Here is a 20,969-nt window from a genome sequence, read left to right on the forward strand (position 1 = left end):
CGGAGAGCAGGGAGCCCGATCGGATGAGTGGGAGCCGGATCGGACGAGCAGGAGCCGGTATGGAGAGTGGGGAGCCCTGACCGAACGAGCAGGAGCCGGTACGGAGAGCAGGGAGCCCGATCGGATGAGTGGGAGCCGGATCGGACGAGCAGGAGCCGGTACGGAGAGCGGGGAGCCGGATCGGACGAGCAGGAGCCGGTACAGAGAGCAGGGAGCCCTGACCGGAGGAGCAGGAGCCGGTGCGGAGAGCAGGGAGCCCAATCGGACGAGCAGGAGCCGGTACAGAGAGCAGGGAGCCCTGACCGGACGAGCAGGAGCCGGTGCGGAGAGCGGGGAGCCGGATCGGACGAGCAGGAGCCGGTACAGAGAGCAGGGAGCCCTGACCGGAGGAGCAGGAGCCGGTGCGGAGAGCGGGGAGCCCGATCGGATGAGTGGGAGCCGGATCGGACGAGCAGGAGCCGGTACAGAGAGCAGGGAGCCCGATCGGACGAGCAGGAGCCGGTGCCGAGAGCGGGGAGCTTGATCGGATGAGTGGGAGCCGGATCGGACAAGCAGGAGCCGGTACGGAGAGCAGGGAGCCCGATCGGATGAGTGGGACCCGGATCAGACGAGCGGGAGCCGGTACGGAGAACAGGGAGCCCGATCGGATGAGCAGGAGCTGGTGCGGAGAGCGGGGAGCCCGATCAGATGATTGGGAGCCGAATCGGACGAGCAGGAGCCGGTGCGGAGAGCGGGAAGCCCCGACTGGATGAGTGGGAGCCGGATCAGACGAGCAGGAGCCGGTACGGAGAACAGGGGGCCTGATCGGGCGAGCAGGAGCCGGTGCGGAGAGCGGGGAGCCCCAACCGGATGAGTGGGAGCCGGTGCGGGGAGCTCGATCGGACGAACGTGAGCTGGTACAGAGAATGGGGAGCTGATGCGAAGAGTGGGGAGCCCGATCGCTCAAGCGGGAGCCTGTGCGGAGAGCCCGATTGGACGATCTGGAGCCTGTGTGGGGAGCAGGGAGCCCGATCGGACGAGTGGGACCCAGTGCAGAGAGTGGGGAACCCAATCGGACAAGCTAGAGCCTGTGCAGAGAGTGGGGAGCCCGATTGGACGAGCAGAGATCGGTGCAGGGAGCCGGATTGGATGAGCGGGAACTGGTACAGAGAGCCCGATCAGATGAGCGGGAGCCGGTGCGGAGGAGCACTGTGAGTACCTACCGAGGCCGCCCCCTTTTTTTTTCTTTCATTGCTGCTGTCATTTTGTATATAACACAGCCTGTTTTCTGGATTCTGGAGTGGCAGCGGGATTTTTTGTTTGCCGCCCCCCCCCCCCCCCCAAAAAATAGATACAGTACCAGCCGCCACTGGGGAGCAGTGATCTCCCCCATCCGCTCATTTGGCTCCTACACCCAAGCGATGTCACATAGGTGGAGGTCACAGGCTGCACCGAACTTATACGTTCTGGTATTGGTAAATGGTCCAATCACACAAGCAGGAAATGACATTTCTGGGGGGGGGGCGCCCTGTATACCATCTGTGTACAGAACGCCTCCTGGTGGCCATTCTGCATTTTGCAGAAAATTGCAGTGCTGCAGGTTGAAAAGGAAAGGTCATTTTTTAATAACATTCTATTATTTATTTATTACAGGAACTTATATACCGCCGTCAATTTATGCAGCTCTTTACATATTTATACTACATTCACATTGATTACAATATGACTTGTGTCGCAATTGTATATGCAAGTTGTTTCTTTTTTTATTTCCCCCTTTTTTTTTTTTCCCCCACAAAAGTGGAGGTACCCTTTTAAAAAAACATTTAAAAATTAAATGAAACTTTTTTTTTTTTTTTTTAATTCCTGTTCCTGAGCCATGTCAAAGCGATGGCGGTGTTTTTTGGTGTGAGTCTCTGGGTAGGTGGAGGTCGGGGTGGACGTGTTTGAGATAAATGTGGACACAAGTCTCATCCAACCAGTGCTGTGTGGGCGGGGCTGTCACCGTGGTTACCAGACAACAAGAAGCCTGCAGGGATTAGGGAGTGAATGGCTGCACAGACAGCTCAGGTATGTGTGAGATCCTTCCTGTACAGTCATGTCTGAAAAAGATCATTAATTCTTCTAATATTATTAATTAGGAATAGGCGGAGTTTATCAGTGTGATGTCATTTGTGGATTCATTTTTTTTTTTTATTGTTTTGAATGTATACAGATGCAATGTATGTTTTTATCCATAGAAACTGAATGGCATGTGCACATTGTTCTGGCCAAATCGTACACTTTAATGATATCTCTATTTGAACTAATAATAAAACGTTACATTGTATAAACACAGATCGGTCATAACATTATGGCCACCCAATATAACCCATCGAGGCATGAACTCCACTAGACCTCTGAAGGTACGCTGTGGTATCTAGCCGTCAGTAGCAGATCCTTTTAAGTCCTGTAAGTTGTGAGATTGGGCCTCCGTGGATTGGACTTGATCCCAAAGAGGCTCGACTGGAGAATTTGGAGGCCAAGTCAACACCTCGAACTCTTTTGTGTTCCTCGAACCATTCTTTAATTCATCAGACCGGTCCACCTTATTCCATTGCTCCGTGGTCCAGTTCTGATGCTGATGCCTAAACTTTTTTTACATTAAATGCAAAGAATGTATTAAGGTAAAAGATGTTTTGGCTTTAGAACCACTTAAAGGGTTTCCCCAAAACATGAATATTATTTCAAGGGGTCCTCTGGGGTTGGAAGGTTGAAAAAGCCTTCTCTAAGAATATATTTTCTGCATCCTTTTGTTTTGTTTTTTGAGTGTTGGAGATATTTAGTGTCTCTTGTTTGTGTATTGTCCAGTCATGTCTGTCCTCAGGGTGTGTCTGTATTTTCCCGGGGCTCGAACCAGAATGTATCACCCCATTTTATATCTCTAACATTGCATTGGAGTCACCCACACTAACCACTGAGTGTCATTAACTGCTCAGACTGGTACAGTATTGTGTCACAGAAGGCTGAATGGTCCTTGTACCAAGTCCGAGTAAACAGATTGTATAAGCAGACTGGTTTTCTTCCTCTTTTCTCCACAGGCAATCCCTGTCCTGCCCCTTCCCGCCCCTTCCCATTTTCTTTCATTTTTCTTTCCCTTCCTATTCCCTTACCTTTCCATTCCTATACCCTTCCCTTTCCCTTTGCTTTTTCTTTCCCCTTCCCTTTCATATCCCTTCCCCTTCCTATTCCATTCCCTCTCCCTTCCCTTTCTATTTCCTTACCTTTCTCTACCCTTTCCCTTCGTATACCCTTCCCTTTCTGTTACTTTTCATTTCCCTTCCTCTTCCCTTTTCCTTCCTATTCCTTTACCTTTCCCCTCCTACTCCCTTACCTTTCCCTTCCCTTTCCATTCCTATACCCTTCCCTTTCTGTTCTGTTCCCTTTCCCTAAGCTTTTCCTTCCCTCTTTCATTTCCCCCTCTCTTCCTATTACATTCCATTTCCTTTCCCCTTTCCTTTCTCTCCCTATTCCCTTTTCCTTTTTTTCCCTTCCCCTTCCTTTCCTATGCCCTTCCATTTTCCTTCTTATTCTCTTACCTTTCCCCTCCCTTTCCATTTCTGTTCCCTTCCCTTTCCCTTTTGTTTTGCTTTTCCTTTCCCCTTCCCTTCCTATTCCATTCCCTTTTCCTTCCTATTTCCTTACCTTTCTCTTCCCTTCCCTTTCCCTTCCCTTCCCTTCCTCTTCCTTTCCCCTTTCCCTTCCTTTACCTTTCCCTTCCTCTTCCTTTCCCCTTTCCTTTCATTTCCCTCTCTCTTCCTATTCCCTTCCCTTTCTCTCCCTATTCCCTTTTCCTTTTCTTTCCCCTCCTATCCCCTTCCCTTTTTCTTCTTATTCTCTTACCTTTCCCTTCCCTTTACATTTCTGTTCCCTTCCCTTTCCTTTCGCTTTTCCTTCCCCCTTCCCTTCCTATTCCATTCCCCTTTTCTTCCTATTTCTTTACCTTTCTCTTCCCTCCCTTTCCCTTCCTCTTCCTTTCCCCTTTCCCTTCCTCTTCCTTTCCCTTCCTCCTCCTTTCCCCTTTCCCTTCCACTCCCTTTCCCCTTTCCCTTCCTCTTCCTTTCCCCTTTCCCTTCCTCTTCCTTTCCCCTTTCCCTTCATTTCCCTCTCTTCCTATTCCATTCACTTTCCCTTCCCTTTCTCTTCCTATTTCTTTTCGCCCACCTCTTATTCCTTCTCCCTGCCTCCTTTTCTCTCTCTCTTATTTCCAACCCCCCCTTTCTCTCTTTTTCTCTCCCCCCCTACAAATTCAAATAAACTTTTCTGGCAGAACCCAATACATTTTAACAATACAGAGCAATTGGGTACTTTTTTAGCAGTAAAAGATGATATGAAGCATTCTCTGACTGGATGAGGTGGGGAGCGGTGACATCATGATCTCAACATTGTCCAATTAAAGAACACTTTGCATTCATTGAGAAAATGTAAAGCATTCTTTGAATGGTGCCCGTTTCGAGTGAGTGACTCCCTGTGCTCAGTAAGCAGTAGGGCAGCCACTCGGAACAGGACCGGGAAGCTAGAGGCAATCACTGAAGTATCGGTGCCTACTACAGTGATTTCCAGCTTCCTCTGGGATCCCGCAGGTATGATAAATACACAGTTATATTGATATCCACACCTTGGATTCATCTTTAAGAACCAAATGAAAAGGTTTGAGATTTATTGGTCCTTTTAAGTCTAAACTCTTTCTCTTGCAGCCTCCAGAGGTCATGCTGCTACTGTATCCCCACCTTTAGCCCTGCCCACGAGGAGTCTTACACACTCTTCATTTCTATGCACCACCAATATTAAATGTAGCCATGGCTAAAGAAGTGAACTTCCAGGATGTCCTCCAATCCTCTGACGATGATATCAGCAAGTACAAGCAGCCGGATCTGTCCCAGACGCTCTTCTTCAAGGTGGCTTGCAGAACTTTTGGACCACCGAAGTCAAGGACGCGACGCATCATTGCCCCTCCAATGCAGAGAGTAGAGTCTGAACCATTGAATCTTACAGGAAAGTCAATGGAAGCTTCCAGGGTCACCGCTAAACCATGGGATGAGAAGATCCTATCCAAGGTGGATGGGCAGATCCTGGGGACCAAGGTGGATGGGCAGATCCTGGGGACCAAGGTGGATGGGCAGATCCTGGGGATCAAGGTGGATGAGCAGATCCTGGGGACCAAGGTGGATGAGCAGATCCTGGGGACCAAGGTGGATGAGCAGATCCTGGGGACCAAGGTGGATGAGCAGATCCTGAGGACCAAGGTGGATGAGCAGATCCAGGGGACCAAGGTGGATGGGCAGATCCTGGGGACCAAGGTGGATGGGCAGATCCTGGGGACCAAGTTGGATGGGCAGATCCTGGGGACCAAGGTGGATGAGCAGATCCTGGGGACCAAGGTGGATGAGCAGATCCTGGGGACCAAGGTGGATGGGCAGATCCTGGGGACCAAGGTGGATGGGCAGATCCTGGGGACCAAGGTGGATGAGCAGATCCTGGGGACCAAGGTGGATGAGCAGATCCTGGGGACCAAGGTGGATGGGCAGATCCTGGGGACCAAGGTGGATGGGCAGATCCTGGGGACCAAGGTGGATGAGCAGATCCTGGGGACCAAGGTGGATGAGCAGATCCAGGGGACCAAAGTGGTTGGGCAGAACATTTCCAATTGGATAACGCAAAGAAAGCAACTAAGGGCACAACTGGACAGTATGGGGGATCTAGAGAAATGGCTGCAAGGAAAACCAAACCTGACCGCGTTAGAGACCCGGGTGCAAGATAAAATGACCGAGAAGCGTTTAAAAAGTCAGATGTCGCAGCAGACCAATCAGGATACAGCCAGCTGTGTAAGTTTTCATCTTCCTTCCTTCCTTTTTTTTTTACCAAAAATATGTAGCAGAATACAAATTGGCCTAAACCGATGAAGAAATTCGATTTTTTTACATATTTTTTTATTGGATATGTTTTATAGCAGAAAGTAAAAAATATTGTTTTTTTTTGTTTTTTTCAAAATTGTCGCTCATTTTTTTGTTTATAGCGCAAAAAAATAAAAACCGCAGGGGTGATCAAATACCACCAAAAGAAAGTCTATTTGTGGGAAAAAAAGGATATAAATTTTATTTGGGTACAGCGTTGTATGACAGCGCAATTGTCAGTTAAAGTAATGCAGTGCCATATGGCAAAAAATGGCCACTAAGGGGGGTAAATCCTTCCAGGATAGGGATATATATATATATATATATATATATATATATATATATATATATATATATATATATATATATATATATATATATATAAATATATATATATATATATAAAAAAAATATATATATATATATAAAAAAAAAAAAAAATATATATATATATATATATATATATATATATATATATATATATATATATATATATATATACAATGTTTGAAGGTTCTAACAAATTCTCTAGAAAAAATAAACAGATTTTCACGTAAAGAAAAATTGCCAGAAAATGCTCGGTCTTCAAGTGGATAATTGTAGTATGTAGCATGGGAAAAACACATAAAGGGGGGGATAATGGTGCTGCACACCCCGAATGATATGAGATTGGAAAGTTCCCCCCCAGAGGGGTTTTATAGCAGCGAGGTAAATAAGTGGTAGATGAATTAGAAAAATTATTCTTTATTTAAAAATGATTGGCATACAATAATTCCATGATAGTTAAAATATGAGCTCTAGAGGGTGTATACCCAAAAGTGCAAATGTAGCAAACACAGAAATGTACATAACAAACATGTCTATGTATGACAAAAAAAACTGACACGTTTCGACCCGTTTCGTAGGGGTCTTCTTCAGAGGGAATGTTTGCTGCAAAGAAATTGCATTTAGCATATCAGATTGGAAAATGCATGGCGGGGTTATATGTGCACAATTCAATTGTAGTATGTATTTATTGTTTGGCTTAATGAGATTTCCTATACCTGCTCTCTTTAGTCTTGTCAATCTAAAGTAACTGAAAGGAAAAAAAAAATAATTCTGTGCTGCTCACAGCAGCCAATCAGATTCCAGATTCCTTCCTTTTAGAAACATTCGCCTCCTCGGCTCCTGTGTCCCGCCGTTAGTTTTGTATAACTCTTTGTTGGATGTTGCAGGAGGCGGAGCGCAGCGTTCCGAGGAGCTCGCAGCGCAGTGCGGTCACACCGTCCATCCAACAACCGCACCCCGAGGCTCTGGCCATCCTGGACTCTTATCTTCATCGGCGCCACCTTCGACTTGTCGACCTTTACAACCAAACGGACAAGAGGAAGAGGAAGGAGATCTCCAGCAAGGATCTGAAGTCCGTCCGTAAAGAGGTGACAACCCGGGGGCGATGTTTTAGGGCCAGTTCACACCACATGCAAGTCCCAGTGCATTTTTTTTTTTTATGCATCAAAAACGCATGGAAAGTAGGTCATATGGTTTTCAATGGCATAGTTCACACCAGTGTGGTCAGTTCCAGAAAAAAAAAGTAGAAGGGCTGGTTCACTCCACAAAAACGCACTCCAGAGCCGTTCGGGATGCGTTTCTGTTTTTATCGCGTTTTTGATCTGTTCCAGTGCGTTTTTGGTGCATTTTTTATGTGGTTCTGGATGCATTCCAGGTGTTTTTTTGCTTCTCTTTTGCTGTTTTTTTTTTTTCACTATACCAGGGTACAGTGCATTTTTGATGCTTTGCAAGGTGCGTTTTTGGTGCTTTTTTTATGTAGTTCTGGGTGCATTCCAGGTGCTTTTTTTTTCTTCTTTTTTCTTGTTTATTTTTTCGCTATACTAGGGTTCAGTGCATTTTTGATGCGTTCCAGTGCATTCCGGTGCATTTTTAATGCATTTTAGTGCTAGTTCACACCAGATGCAGTTCCGTGCACTTTTTTTTTCTGCACTAAAAATGCATGCACAGTGTTTTCCATGTATTCCAATGGCTCTAGTTCACACCAGTGCAGTCAGTTTCCGGTGCAGAAAAAAAAGTAGAGCGTGCTGCATTTTTTTTTTCTGCACAGAACTGTACTGGAACCTAGCAAATCGTATCAAAAACGCACTGCAGCTGCGTTGGGTGTGAACTGTAAGAAAAAAACTGAACCGGAACGTATCCGGAACTGGCCCTAAAAATGCATGCACAGTGTTTTCCATGTATTCCAGTGGCTCTAGTTCACACCATGCAGTCAGTTCCAGTCAGTTTCCGGTGCAGAGACAGACTGCAAAGGATTTTGATATTTGCATAACTCCTCCCAAGGGCCAGCCTAGCTCATTCCATCCCAGCCTGACTATCCCTGGCCCCGCCCCTTTCAATCATTTCTGTCCTCCAGACTGACATCCACCTGTCAAGGTATTTTTTTTTTTTTCTATTCTGTTCTGTTGTTTTTTTCTATTCTATTCTTTTCGAAATTTGAATTTTGGAAGATGGTTATATTCTTTCTGTTTTAATATATTCTATTTTTTTCTATTTATTTCTATTTTATTATTTTCTATCCTATTCTATCCTATTTTAACCTATTCTATACTTTTCTATTTTTTTTCTATTCTATTCTTTTCTTTGCTATTCATTACTATTCCTTTCTTTTCTTTTTTTATTCTATTCTATTCTTTTCTATTACACACTTTTTTTTATCTTATTCTATTATTTTATATTCTATTTTGTTCTGATTTATTCTATTCTGTTCTATTCTTTTTGTAATTCGAATTTAGGAAGATAGATATTTTCATTCTATTTAATTCTATTCTATTCAAATCAAATACATTTTTCCTATGCTATTCTATTACTTTATTTTCTATTATCTTCTATTCTTTTCTTTTCTATTCTGTTCCTTCTTTTCTATTCTGTTTTTCTCTATTCTACTCTCTTCGAAATTCGAATTTTGGAAGATGGCTATATTCTTTCTATCCTTTTCTATTCTATTATTTCTATTCCTTTATTTTCTAGTTTAGTGTATTCTTTTCTATTCTTTTCTTTTTTTATCTTATTCTATTCTTTGCTTTTCCATTGTGTTCTGTTTTATTCTTTTCTATTCTATTCTGTTTTATTCTATTCTTTTTGAAATTAGAATTTCGGAAGATGGCTATATTCCTTCTATTTAATTATATTCTGTTCAAATCAAATCTATTTTTTAATTCTATTATAATCCTTTATTTTCTATTTTCCTCTTCTTTCCTATTCCTTTTTTTCTAATAATTTCTATTTTCTTTTTTTTCCTATCCTGTTCTTTTCTTTTATTTTCTATTCCTTCATTTTCTATTCTATTCTATTTTATTTCTTATCTTATTCTATTCTTTGCTATTCCATTGTGTTTTGTTTTATTCTTTTCTATTCTATTCTGTTTTATTCTATTCTTTTTTAAATTAAAATTTCAGACAATGGCTTTATTCCTTCTATTTAATTATATTCTATTCAAATCAAATCTATTTTTATTCTATTCTTTTCTATTCTCTCCTTTCCGTTTATATTCCTTCTTTTCTATTCTATTCTGTTTTATTCTATTCTATTCTGAATTCAAATTTTGGACGGTGGCTATATTTTAACACTAATACACATAGTCTTTGAATGATATCAGCAATATGTATATATTTCGAATTTGTTTTGGAAATCAATTCGTTTTCACATTCAATTATGATTTGAATTCTGGGACGAAACTTAATTTTGTTATTTTGGATTCCTTTAAATTTGTTACTATTGTAATTTGGAAATTTCTGATATATCCGAATCTCCGAATCTCCGAATAATGAACATGTCCGAATTTCAATTTGCAATGCAAGGAACCGCACATGTCTATAGACGGCCATCACTTTATTTTCCCTTCCAGGCCAACATTCCCATCAGCGATTTGCAGTTTGATGATTTGGTCATCTCACTTGGAAACAAACGTCCGAATTGTATCAACTACAAGGAGCTCTGTGTTGGGCGGCACTTGTGGTGGAAGAAGAACCTGGGAGGACATCGGAAGGAAGTGTCTGTCAGTCAGAAGACAGGAGGTACAGTCTGTTCTATAAAACATGACCACACATTGGAGACGGTGACACCTGCTGGTGTCATGTAGAATGCCCAACCTCATATTACCATTTACAGAAAAACATAACTTAACACGTCTGTATTAATTAACTCCTGATAAGTAACAATATACAGCAACAGTACCTTTTTATTTATTTTTTATTTATTATTTTTATCATTTATAAAGTTTTCCCTCAAGCTCCATCCAAGTTACTTTGCCTAGGCTGATATGATGTCATCAGTCTGCTGCAGGTAGATTAAAGCATTTTCCCTGTCTCCTCTCCCCCAGTTACTTTCTCTAGGCTAAGACAATGTCATCAGTCTGCTGCAGGCAGGAGGAAGCATTTCATCAGTCTCCTGTCCCCCAGTGACTTTCTCTAGGCTGAGATGATGTCGACAGTCTGCTGCAGGCAGGATGAAGACTTTTCTCAGTCTCCTCTCCTCCAGTGACTTTCTCTAGGCTAAGATAATGTCATCAGTCTGCTGCAGGCAGGAAGAAGCATTTTCTTAGTCTCCTGTCCCCCAGTGACTTTCTCTAGGCTGAGATGATGTCGACAGTCTGCTGCAGGCAGGATGAAGCCTTTTCTCAGTCTCCTCTCCTCCAGTGACTTTCTCTAGGCTAAGATAATGTCATCAGTCTGCTGCAGGCAGGAAGAAGCATTTTCTTAGTCTCCTGTCCCCCAGTGACTTTCTCTAGGCTGACATGATGTTGACAGTCTGCTGCAGGCAGATTAAAGTATTTTCTCAGTCTCCTCTCCCCCAGTGACTTTCTCTAGGCTAAGATAATGTCATCAGTCTGCTGCAGGCAGGAAGAAGCATTTTCTCAGTCTCCTTTTTCACATTGACTTTCTCTAGGCTAAGATAATGTCATCAGTCTGCTGCAGACAGGAGGAAGCATTTTCTCAGTCTCCTCTTAGCCCAGTGACTTTCTCTAGGCTGAGATGATGTCATCGGTCTGCTGCAGGTGGATTAAAGTATTTTCTTTGTCTCCTCTCCCCCAGTGACTTTCTCTAGGCTAAGATAATGTCATCAGTCTGCTGCAGGCAGGAAGAAGCATTTTCTCAGTCTCCTTTTTCCCATTGACTTTCTCTAGGCTAAGATAATGTCATCAGTCTGCTGCAGACAGGAGGAAGCATTTTCTCAGTCTCCTCTTAGCCCAGTGACTTTCTCTAGGCTGAGATGATGTCATCGGTCTGCTGCAGGTGGATTAAAGTATTTTCTTTGTCTCCTCTCCCCCAGTGACTTTCTCTAGACTAAGTTAATGTCATCAGTCTGCTGCAGGCAGGAGGAAGCATTTTCTAAGTCTCCTCTCCTTCAGTGACTTTCTCTAGGCTGAGATGATGTCATCAGTCTGCTGCAGGCAGATTAAAGCATTTTCTCAGTCTCCTCTCCCCCAGTGACTTTCTCTAGGCTAAGATAATGTCATCAGTCTGCTGCAGGCAGGAGGAAGAGTTTCCTCAGTCTCCTCTCCCCCAGTGATCAGACTGTACATTGTAACTTTGTAGCAAGTCACAAGGCAGCAGGCGGTGGATCTCTGTCAGACAATTGTGAGCACAGCCTGGAACTGCACACGCTCCAAGATTTTACACGGTTGTGTCATCTCTTATCTCTTATAAATGTTAAAAATTCCCAAATTTTTCGCCATTTGTGAAATACTTTATTAATACTAATAGCAATAATAATAACATAATATTTATAAAATATCATAATAATAAAGATAAATAAATACTTAAATAATAATATTAATAGTAATAAAAATATAATAATGATAATAATATAAATCTTTTTTTTTTTTTGCAGCTCCAGTGAAGTGTTTCCGACCGGCCAGTGACCAGAAAAGTGACTCCGGTGAGACCAAGCCCTCCTCGGCGCGCTCCGTCTCCTGGCTCAGTGTTGGGGATACCAAGACGAGATCTCAGCCGGGCCGCAGTGACCACAGCGAGGGCAGCAAGTCGCAGTTCCTGCAGGTTCCTCCTGTCAGTCTGGATGAAATGAGGCCCCTCAGCTACGAGGACATGGAGGAGATCGGGAAGAACTATCGGGAGAGGAAGAGAAGAGCAAAGGTGAGCAGAGGACGTCTCTATAGGGTGGTGACCGCCACTTCTTGACTCTCCAGCTTTCTAAGGACACCTTTCATGAGAGCAATACATTGGCCATCTTTTGCTGTCCTTCTTCTGGAAATGCTAGCTGCCTGGCTGCCATGTTGTTGCTTTGGCTTCAATGCTTACTGAGTCATTGACACAAGACTTGGTCTTCTGGCCAGTGACGGCTGGTGGTATGTTTTTTTTAGTGGGGGGTGGAAATACACCCACAGCCACCCCGGTCAGTCACCTGCACCCCCACACCCCGGTCAGTCAGGTCACCAGCTCCACACTTACCCCATCTAGCTCGCGGCGGCTCCCCCTGGACCTCCTTGTCCCCTGCACCATGCCACGCGTCTCCTCTCTTCCTCCTCCTAGGCAGCCAATCGGATCGCCTCTCTTTTCAGCCAATTGGGTGACGGGTCTCAGGACCCGCTTCCTGATTGGCCGGGAGGAGAATCAGTGTGGCAAAAGCAAATATTCATTCGCTATTGTCACACAAGTGGGTGTGCTCTGCGCCCCGGGCCCACCCTTTTTTGAAGCCTATTAGAGCCTCAGGCTCTAATCACGTGCGTCAAAAAAAAAAAAGAAAACCCCATTGGAATCCGGCGCCCCGCATGTAGATTAGGAGTCCGGATGCATGGATGGGGGGGCGGCACCCCTAATGAATGGGCTGCCACTGGTTCTGGCTCAGTGATTTAGAGGTATTAAAGCCAGATATGGCCAGGCAACTAGTATTTTCAGAAGAAGGCCAGGAATGGAAGTCATCAAATCATATTTTTTTCTTGGCAGGTGTAAAAAAAAAAAAAAAAAAAAAAAAAGCTACCCTATCTGGACCAGTCCTTTGCTTTACCTGCAGTAATCACTTTTCACCACAAGATGTCCTCAGTCTCCAGGGATAAATGCAACCGGCTTCCTTGAAGCGGGAACTTTTATAGCGGAAACTTAACCTTATTTAGGCGGACGTCATATGATGAGGTTAAAGTGGAGATATCTGAATGATGGGTGCAGCTGGCAGGCATCATTTATTATTTTTTTGTACCCCCCCCTCCTACCGCTGCCCTCCGGTGCTTCTCCCAGCTCGCCCGTGCGATAGGGGAGCCAGAGAATGACCATATGGTACCCGGCCATCTCTATGACCCTCGGAGGCTGCCCTATTCCTATTAAATGGGATGTAATAGTATTAAAAGTAATTAAAAAAAATTAAAGGAAAAGTGTAAAAATAAAAATATAAAAATAAAATAATAAAAACGTTTTTGTTTTTTTAGAGCGCTCCCCATCCCCTCATGCTCGCACACAGAAGCGATTTCATGCGTAGGTCGTGCCAGCATGTGTAAACAGCGTTCAAAGCACACATGCGAGGTAAAGCCGTGAACGTTAGAGCGAGAGCAATAATTCTAGCTCTAGACATCCTCTGTAACTCTAAACAAGTAACCTGTAAAAAAAAAAAAAAAAATTTAAAGGGTTAGCCTATGGAGATTTTTAGGTACCGAAGTTTGGCGCCATTCCACGAGTGTGACATGTTGGGTATCTATTTACTCGGCGTAACATCATCTTTCACATTATACAAAGAAAACAATGGGCTAACTTTACTGGTTTTTTTTTTTTGTTTTTTTTTTAATACATGAATGTGTTTTTTTTCGAAAATATTTTTGAAAAATTGCTGCGCAAATACCGTGCGACATAAAAAATTGCAACGACCACCATTTTATTCTCTAGGGTCTCTGCTAAAAAAAAAAAAAAAGTATATATGTATGTGTGTGTGTATGTATGTATGTATATATATTGTTTGGGGGTTCTAAGTCATTTTCTAGCAAAAAAATGATGTGCCAGAATAGGCCGGGGCTGGATTGTGGTTAAACCCAAAAACAGACATGTCATATATTGCAGCTTACCAATCATCAGAATGTGGTGGCTGCATTGGTTTTCTCTTTTTTTTTTTTGGCTTTTCCCTCTCTGTTTTTACCTTGTGACACACCTCCTGTATTAGTGAAGGACACAACTCTGGAGGAATGAGCACAGGAGCGTTGTCAGTCTGGGGGGGGGGGGGGGGGGGGAGGTAGTGTTAGATATATTTGCAGATTCAGATACACTAACTGATTGAAGCTAAACTCCAGCTCACACTTTATAATCAGTTACAGCAAGCAGTTGTTTTTTTTTTCCTTTTGAAATGACATGAATAAATAAAAGCTGATCATTGCAAGCACCCCTGTCATTGTTAAGTGGTTTGTCTCATCCGTGTAAACTGATACATTCTGCTAGAGAGCTTGTTCTTTTGAAAAACAACAGACTTGCTGGCTGGATCACCGATGAAAATAGAAGAAATAAATCCTAAAAAAGAAAACTAATGCAGCCACCACATGTAAGAATTGGTAAGCTGCAATATAATAAGTGTTTGCTTTGCGCTTTAATACCGCTTTAACGCTTTCCTGCTGTATTCATACACTTTGCCAATGGATATTCAAAATCTTGGATAAGCCCAATAGATTATCAAAGGATAAAGGACAGACCAATAGACAATCAAATGTTGTCAGTTTATCTTTAACACTTTATTGTCTCCTTCCAGAGCAACACCCGACTCTTGGACTGGTTAGATCAGTGCCGTTTGGTGCGAACGGGCAACGCTGCTGTTGACGCCCATTCCCTGCCGTCCACGCTGGGGGAGGAGTCAGCCGAGCTGGTGGAGCCGTTCAGAAGGCGGGGCCTACAACAATATCATAAGATCCTAAAACTGTGCCAAGCCTACAATGTTCCCCTTACAGAAGAGCTGCTGGAGGAAGGTGGGCTTTAAAGATATTGTACCGTGATACAGTATATGTCACCCTCATTTCTTCTGGGATCCAGTGCCGGGTCTCTTCTCCAGTGCACAGTCCTCGGCACTTTACCTGGAGCACTGGTGCGGCAAACAGGAGAAAGCTTTCTTGATTGGTGCAGCTTTAAATTGCAAAGTGATGTTGGCTCGGCATTGAAGCAACATGCCGCTACGCTTCTTCCGAACCATAATTCTTACCTGTTTGTCCTCCATGCCTGTCTCCAGTGTACTGAGTGTCTCCAGTGCATGCAGAACACCTCAGTGCAGCCCCCAAAAAGCACCTTGTGCTTTAGGCACTTTAGAGTGCCCTGAGGCTCCAGTGCACCCTAGAGCGCGGGTCTGCAAACTGTAGGCCGGGGGGCCGAATGTGACCCTTTACTTGCCTTTATCTGGCCCTTGGGGCACTATTCCTCCCACTGATAGAGGCACTATTCCTCCCACTGACACCAACAATAGTGCAATAGTTCTTGCACTGACATCAACGCTGGGGCCCTTTTCTTCCCACTGACACCAATTATGAGGCACTATTCCTCCCACTGACACCAATGATGGGGCACTATTCCTCCCACTGACACCAATGATGGGGCACTATTCCTCCCACTGACACCAATGATGGGGCACTATTCCTCCCACTGACACCAATGATGGGGTGCTATTCCTCCCACTGACACCAATGATGGGGCACTATTCCTCCCACTGACACCAATGATGGGGCACTATTCCTCCCACTGACACCAATGATGGGGTGCTATTCCTCACACTGACACCAATGATGGGGTGCTATTCCTCACACTGACACCAATGATGGGGCACTATTCTTCCCACTGACACCAATGATGGGGCACTATTCCTCCCACTGACACCAATGATGGGGTGCTATTCCTCCCACTGACACCAATGATGGGGTGCTATTCCTCACACTGACACCAATGATGGAGCACTATTCTTCCCACTGACACCAATGATGGGGCGCTATTCATCCCACTGACACCAATGATGAGGCACTATTCCCCCCACTGACACCAATGATGGGGCGCTATTCGTCCCACTGACACCAATGATGGGGCGCTATTCCCCCCACTGACACCAATGATGGGGCGCTATTCCCCCCACTGACACCAATGATGGGGTGCTATTCCTCCCACTGACACCAATGATGGGGCACTATTCTTCCCACTGACACCAATGATGGGGCACTATTCTTCCCACTGACACCAATGATGGGGCACTATTCCTCCCACTGACTGATACTGGTAGATGTCAGCATGGGAAATGTTGGATCCAGACAGGCAGCAATCAAGAGCGTAGTCAGGTCCAAGCTAGGGTGATGACAGACAAGAAAGTAATCATGTCCAGGCAGAGGACATGGCAGGAGGCAGAAACAGGAGGGATTAAGTCCAGGCTGGGGTCAAAGGCAGGCAGCAATCAACGTCCAGACAGGAATTGAAGGCAGGCGGTACTCAGAAGAGTAGACAAATCCAGGCTTGGGTCATGGCAGGCAAGAGAGTATTTAGGTCCAGGCTGGGGTCAAAGGCAGGTGGGGGGCATGAGAGCAGTCAGGTTCAGGCTTGGGTCATGTCAGGCAGGAGAGCAGTCAGGTCAAAGGCAGACGGCAATCAAGAGAGTAGTTGGATCCAGACTGGGATCTTGGCAGGTTGGTTAGTTTCACGGGGTAAACTGTCAATGCAACCACATATACACCATACTGAACTGAATCCATTCTCTTCATTCAGCTTTATTATATCCTGGAGACAAGCTGATCTGTGAATCGGGAGATCGGCTTCCCCTCCGACAGCCAGGCGTTGGCCTTTCCTCCAAGGACAGATTCACGAGGAAGAGCTCCGCTTCAAAAAAGTCCAAAGGAAGACCCAATGTGGAGGCGGATCCTGACAGATCTCCCAGACTCTGGTGAGCTGCCACATGCAATTTGCAGTTTAAGTTAAAAGAAAACAAAACTGTTTCATTATATACATTAGAGTAAATGTTAGGGGCCCCTATCTCTTGCTCGGTCCCTATCTCTATCACCTTCTTCCTCTCCCTCCAGGCAGAGAGATGTACAGATACGTTAGGAGGAAGTATGGAGAGGACAGAAGGGTATAGAAGTTATGAGCAATAATAGGGGGGGTAAATCCTGTGATATTGTGTGCTTGCTGGAATATGACATGCTGACTTACACTATATTGTCAAAAGTATTGTGACGCCTGCCTTTACAGTTTACACACACATAGTAAGGTTGAATAAAGACACCGATCCATCCTGTTTAACCTGAGTGAGTGTGGGTGCGTGTCTACAATTATCCCTATCCCTGTACATTGTGTCTCATTAAGATGCTCATCTATTTTTATTATTTATTTAAGGTACCCATATAGTGCCGTCAATTTACGCAGCGCTCCACACACACATCGCACACTCACATTGGTCCCTACCCTCAAGGAACCCACAATCCAAAGTCCCCAACTCACATTCTTATACTAGGGCCAATTTTTTTTGGACAGAAGCCAATTAACCTACCAGCATGTGTTTGGAGTGCAAATCATTGAGTGGAGGGGGGATTGTGGTGTGGGGTTGTTTTTCAGGGGTTGGGCTTGGCCCCTTACTTCCAGTGAAGGGAACTCTTGAGGCGTCAGCATACCAAGACATTTTGGACAATTTCATGCTCCCAACTTTGTGGGAACAGTTTGGGGATGGCCCCTTCCTGTTCCAACATGACTGCTCACCAGTGCACAAAGCAAGGTCCATAAAGACATGAATGAGCGAGTTTGGGGTGGAGGAACTTTACTGGCCTGACCTAAACCTGATACAACATCTTTGGGATGGATTAGTGGGGAGACTGCGAGCCAGGCCTTCTCGTCCAACATCAGTGCCTGACCTCACTAATCCTCTTCTGGAAGAATGGTCAAACATTCCCATAGACACACTCCTAAACCTTGTGGACAGCCTTCCCAGAAGAGTTGAAGCTGTTATAGCTGCAAAGGGTGGGCCAACTCAATATTGAACCCTACGGACTAAGACTGGGATGCCATTAAAGTTCATGTGTGTGTAAAGGCAGGTGTCCCAATACTTTTGACAATATAGTGTGTGTGTGTATATAACACAGGACTTGTCCGTTCCACCCACTGATATAAGAGGCTCAGTCCACCATGATGAATTCTCCATAATCCAGAAGGATCCAATAACTAGGGAATCCATCTGGGTGAGGGTGACATCTTGCTCCAGTCCTGTAGGAGGAGAAGAGACACCAACTACAGAAGGGACATATCACCACTATAGTCTTCAAAAGACATGATGCTCCAGAATAATCTGAGTCTCTGTTCTTCATCTAACCCCCTCTCTGTTGTGTTTTATCCTCTACCCCTCTAATTTGTCTCCACACCTCCGAACTCTCACCCTATCCTGCATTTTCCAGTAATGGTCCATACCCCCCCAACACCTACGTTGCCTGGGTGAAAACCAAAGTGAGAGGAAAGAAGAAAGCCGGGACAGAAACCTTGAGATGCTGGACGACGTTCGAGCAATTTCAGGAGATGAGTGGGTGAGTTGAATAGACTGAAAAAAATGGTCGCGTCCCTCCACATGATTAGCAATTCTGCTCTGCAACACTAGGGTTATTGGATCAAATCCCAACCATGGGATTACTTTCCAAAGACGCTCCAAAGACACGCTGGTTTGGTTAATCGGCTCCTGTCCAAATCTGCCCCTAGTACTTGAGATTGGGGCTATACTTACCTGCCACATGATCCCCTCCAGCACTGCGCTGTCAACATTTTTGACTGTCACTGGTGCTTCCATCTTCTCCTGGTCTTCCTTCTGGGTTCAGGCTCTTTGACTGGCCGGGCTGTGATGGCGTTATGTGCCTAGGGTTGCCACCGTTTCTTCAAGTCAAACCCGAACGCTTTAGCGGAGCACACCCATTTTTTTTTTTTTATAGTATAAACTATACATATATTTTGCTATTAAATAACATTTCTAATCATATGAAGTTAATAACAAGAGTCCCCCTTTACATCTGAACTCACAGAGTTCCCTTTCACTGTAAGGGGGGACTCTGCAGACTCTGATGTGAGGGAGAACTCTGGGGACTCTGATATAAGGGATGCTCTGGGAACCCTGATTTAAGGGGGAACACTGAGAGCTCTGATGTACGGAGAGGACTCTGATGTATGGAGAGGACTCTGATGTAAAGGGGAAACACTGTGGCCTCTGGTGTAAAGGGGAACTCTGATGTAAGGGGTGCTCTGAGAACCCTGATTTTCCTTAGTGTATTCACTCAGAGACAGGAGAGAGAAGGGGGGAGACTTCAGTCACAGACAGGGATGGATGGTGAGCTCACTCACCTCTTGGCAGTCAGCACCTCTCATCCAGATGTATCTGAGGCTGCTGGATTTAAATTTACGGCCCCCCACGTTCCTTTTCTGAGGCACAGTGCCGGGGATTGGGGTGTGAGCAGACACAGAGGGGTAGGGGTGGGGGGAAGAGGTGCAGATCGACCCCTCTCTCCTCTCCCATCTGTATGTGTGTTTGGGGGGGGGTTGTTAGTGTTGGCTTTGGGCAGTGTGAAAGATTGTAACAGACACACTCAACTTAGACAACTGCAGCCAGCAACCCTGCTGGGAAGCCATAGTCTGGTCTAAATAATGTGTCCGGGTTTCAGGCAGTCTGAAACCTGGACGCATGATTCCAAACCCGAACTGTCCGGGTGAATCCCGGACAGGTGGCAACCCTACATGTGCCCGATAGTCACATGATCACAGCACAGAGCGGTGCTGTAAATGTACTCTGTGCATGGAGGTGGAACATCTGATTCACATCTTTAGAAATATGCCCCTTAAACGTGTTATAAGTGATCTATTAAATTCACCTTCTGTTTAATTTGTAGGAATCTGAAGAGGAAGTTCCCCCATCGCTTCTATACATCTGACGATAATGCGTTTTGGCCTGGTCAGCTTGTGGAGAAACTCCGCTTCTATCTCCCACAGGCTGCCGAATCAGATCCACACCATCCACCGACAAAAAGCCAGGCCACCCACCCAGGATGAGACCCCCCCCCCCGTCTCCATCTAATGACTGAGCTTTTCCTGTGCCATCAGATGTCAATGAAGCTTCCATTTTATCTGTTTATCTGTTGGTTTCCCCATTCTCCCCCCATCAACATGATAATAAATTGTTTACATAAAACCTGTTTTCAATACTTTTTTTAGTCCCCGTGATGTCATCGCTGGGTCTCTGTGCTTCTTTATGCAATGCAGGCAGATCATGGCTGGTGGGAGGGGCCGGCAGGGTGCTGTACATAGCTTCCTGAAAAATTTGCAGCACCTTGGCCCAGTACTCCTCCCAAGAGCCTTTAGCCCTGATACAAGCAGTGGGTTGGCTCTTGGGAGGAGTTATGCAAATATCTAAAGACCTTAAAAGGTGGGTGTCAGTCTGTTGCATTGGTCGCCAACCAGTTTTGGTGATCCCCAGGGGTTCTGCCGCAAATCAACCTTGTGGTGGATGTATACAGGACAATGTTCTTTCCAGTGATGTTCTCAATGTGCGCTGACAGTCCATAATGTCAGCGTGCATTGATACCCGATGCCTCCTCTGTAGTTCCGGCCCCTCTGAACTCAGAGGGAGGTGTCGGTAGTAGTGCAGAGAGCGAGAGGTGAAGAAGGAGGGGATTTCCAATGGCAGCGCTGATCGGACTGTGGGAGGGAGCATGGCGCTCGAGCACATGGCTCGATAAGGAGGTGGGATCCAATAATGAGTCTGTGTAAGGCAGCAGTGTGATGCAGAGTGCGAAGGGGGCAAAGATCCTGATAATTGTGTGTATAAGGCAGAAAGTAGTGTGATCCAGGGGGCAGAGAGCAGGAGCATTGTGTCTATAAGGCAGTAGTGTTATTCAGGGGGAGGGGGTAGACAGCTGGAGTGTTGTGTGTGTATAAGGCAGCGGTGTGATCCAGGGGGAGGGGGCAGAGAGCCAAAGCATTGTGTGTATAAGGCAGCGGTGTGATCCAGGGGGAAGAGGGCAGAGAGCCGGAGCATTGTGCGTATAAGGCAGTAGTGTGATTCAGGGGGAGGGGGTAGAGAGCTGGAGTGTTGTGTGTGTATAAG

The 20,969-nt window shown here is 45.1% G+C and overlaps 1 protein-coding gene across 1 annotated transcript; it reads left to right on the forward strand.

The window, feature by feature from the left end:
- Nucleotides 1–1,959: 1,959 nt before the first annotated feature.
- Nucleotides 1,960–20,054, forward strand: EFCAB12 (EF-hand calcium binding domain 12). The gene is made up of 9 exons (XM_073591766.1): nt 1,960–2,046; nt 4,713–5,840; nt 7,124–7,324; nt 9,802–9,970; nt 11,787–12,049; nt 14,634–14,847; nt 16,613–16,787; nt 18,286–18,411; nt 19,756–20,054. Exons 2-9 carry the CDS (start codon nt 4,815–4,817, stop codon nt 19,913–19,915), a joined length of 2,334 nt encoding a protein of 777 aa, XP_073447867.1. The 5' UTR covers nt 1,960–2,046; nt 4,713–4,814; the 3' UTR covers nt 19,916–20,054.
- The last annotated feature ends 915 nt before the right edge of the window (nt 20,055–20,969 follow it).

This window comes from Aquarana catesbeiana, linkage group LG07 (assembly GCF_042186555.1).
Source record: "Aquarana catesbeiana isolate 2022-GZ linkage group LG07, ASM4218655v1, whole genome shotgun sequence".
Classification (NCBI taxonomy): domain Eukaryota; kingdom Metazoa; phylum Chordata; class Amphibia; order Anura; family Ranidae; genus Aquarana; species Aquarana catesbeiana.

What these genes read in the sequence shown, in the direction of transcription:
- EFCAB12 (XM_073591766.1), top strand. Translation starts at nt 4,815, where the DNA reads ATGGCTAAAGAAGTGAACTTCCAGGATGTCCTCCAATCCTCTGACGAT. An exon ending in ATCAGGATACAGCCAGCTGT is followed by an intron (nt 5,841 to 7,123) that starts GTAAGTTTTCAT and finishes TGGATGTTGCAG; the next exon opens with GAGGCGGAGCGCAGCGTTCC. An exon ending in AGAGGAAGAGAAGAGCAAAG is followed by an intron (nt 12,050 to 14,633) that starts GTGAGCAGAGGA and finishes GTCTCCTTCCAG; the next exon opens with AGCAACACCCGACTCTTGGA.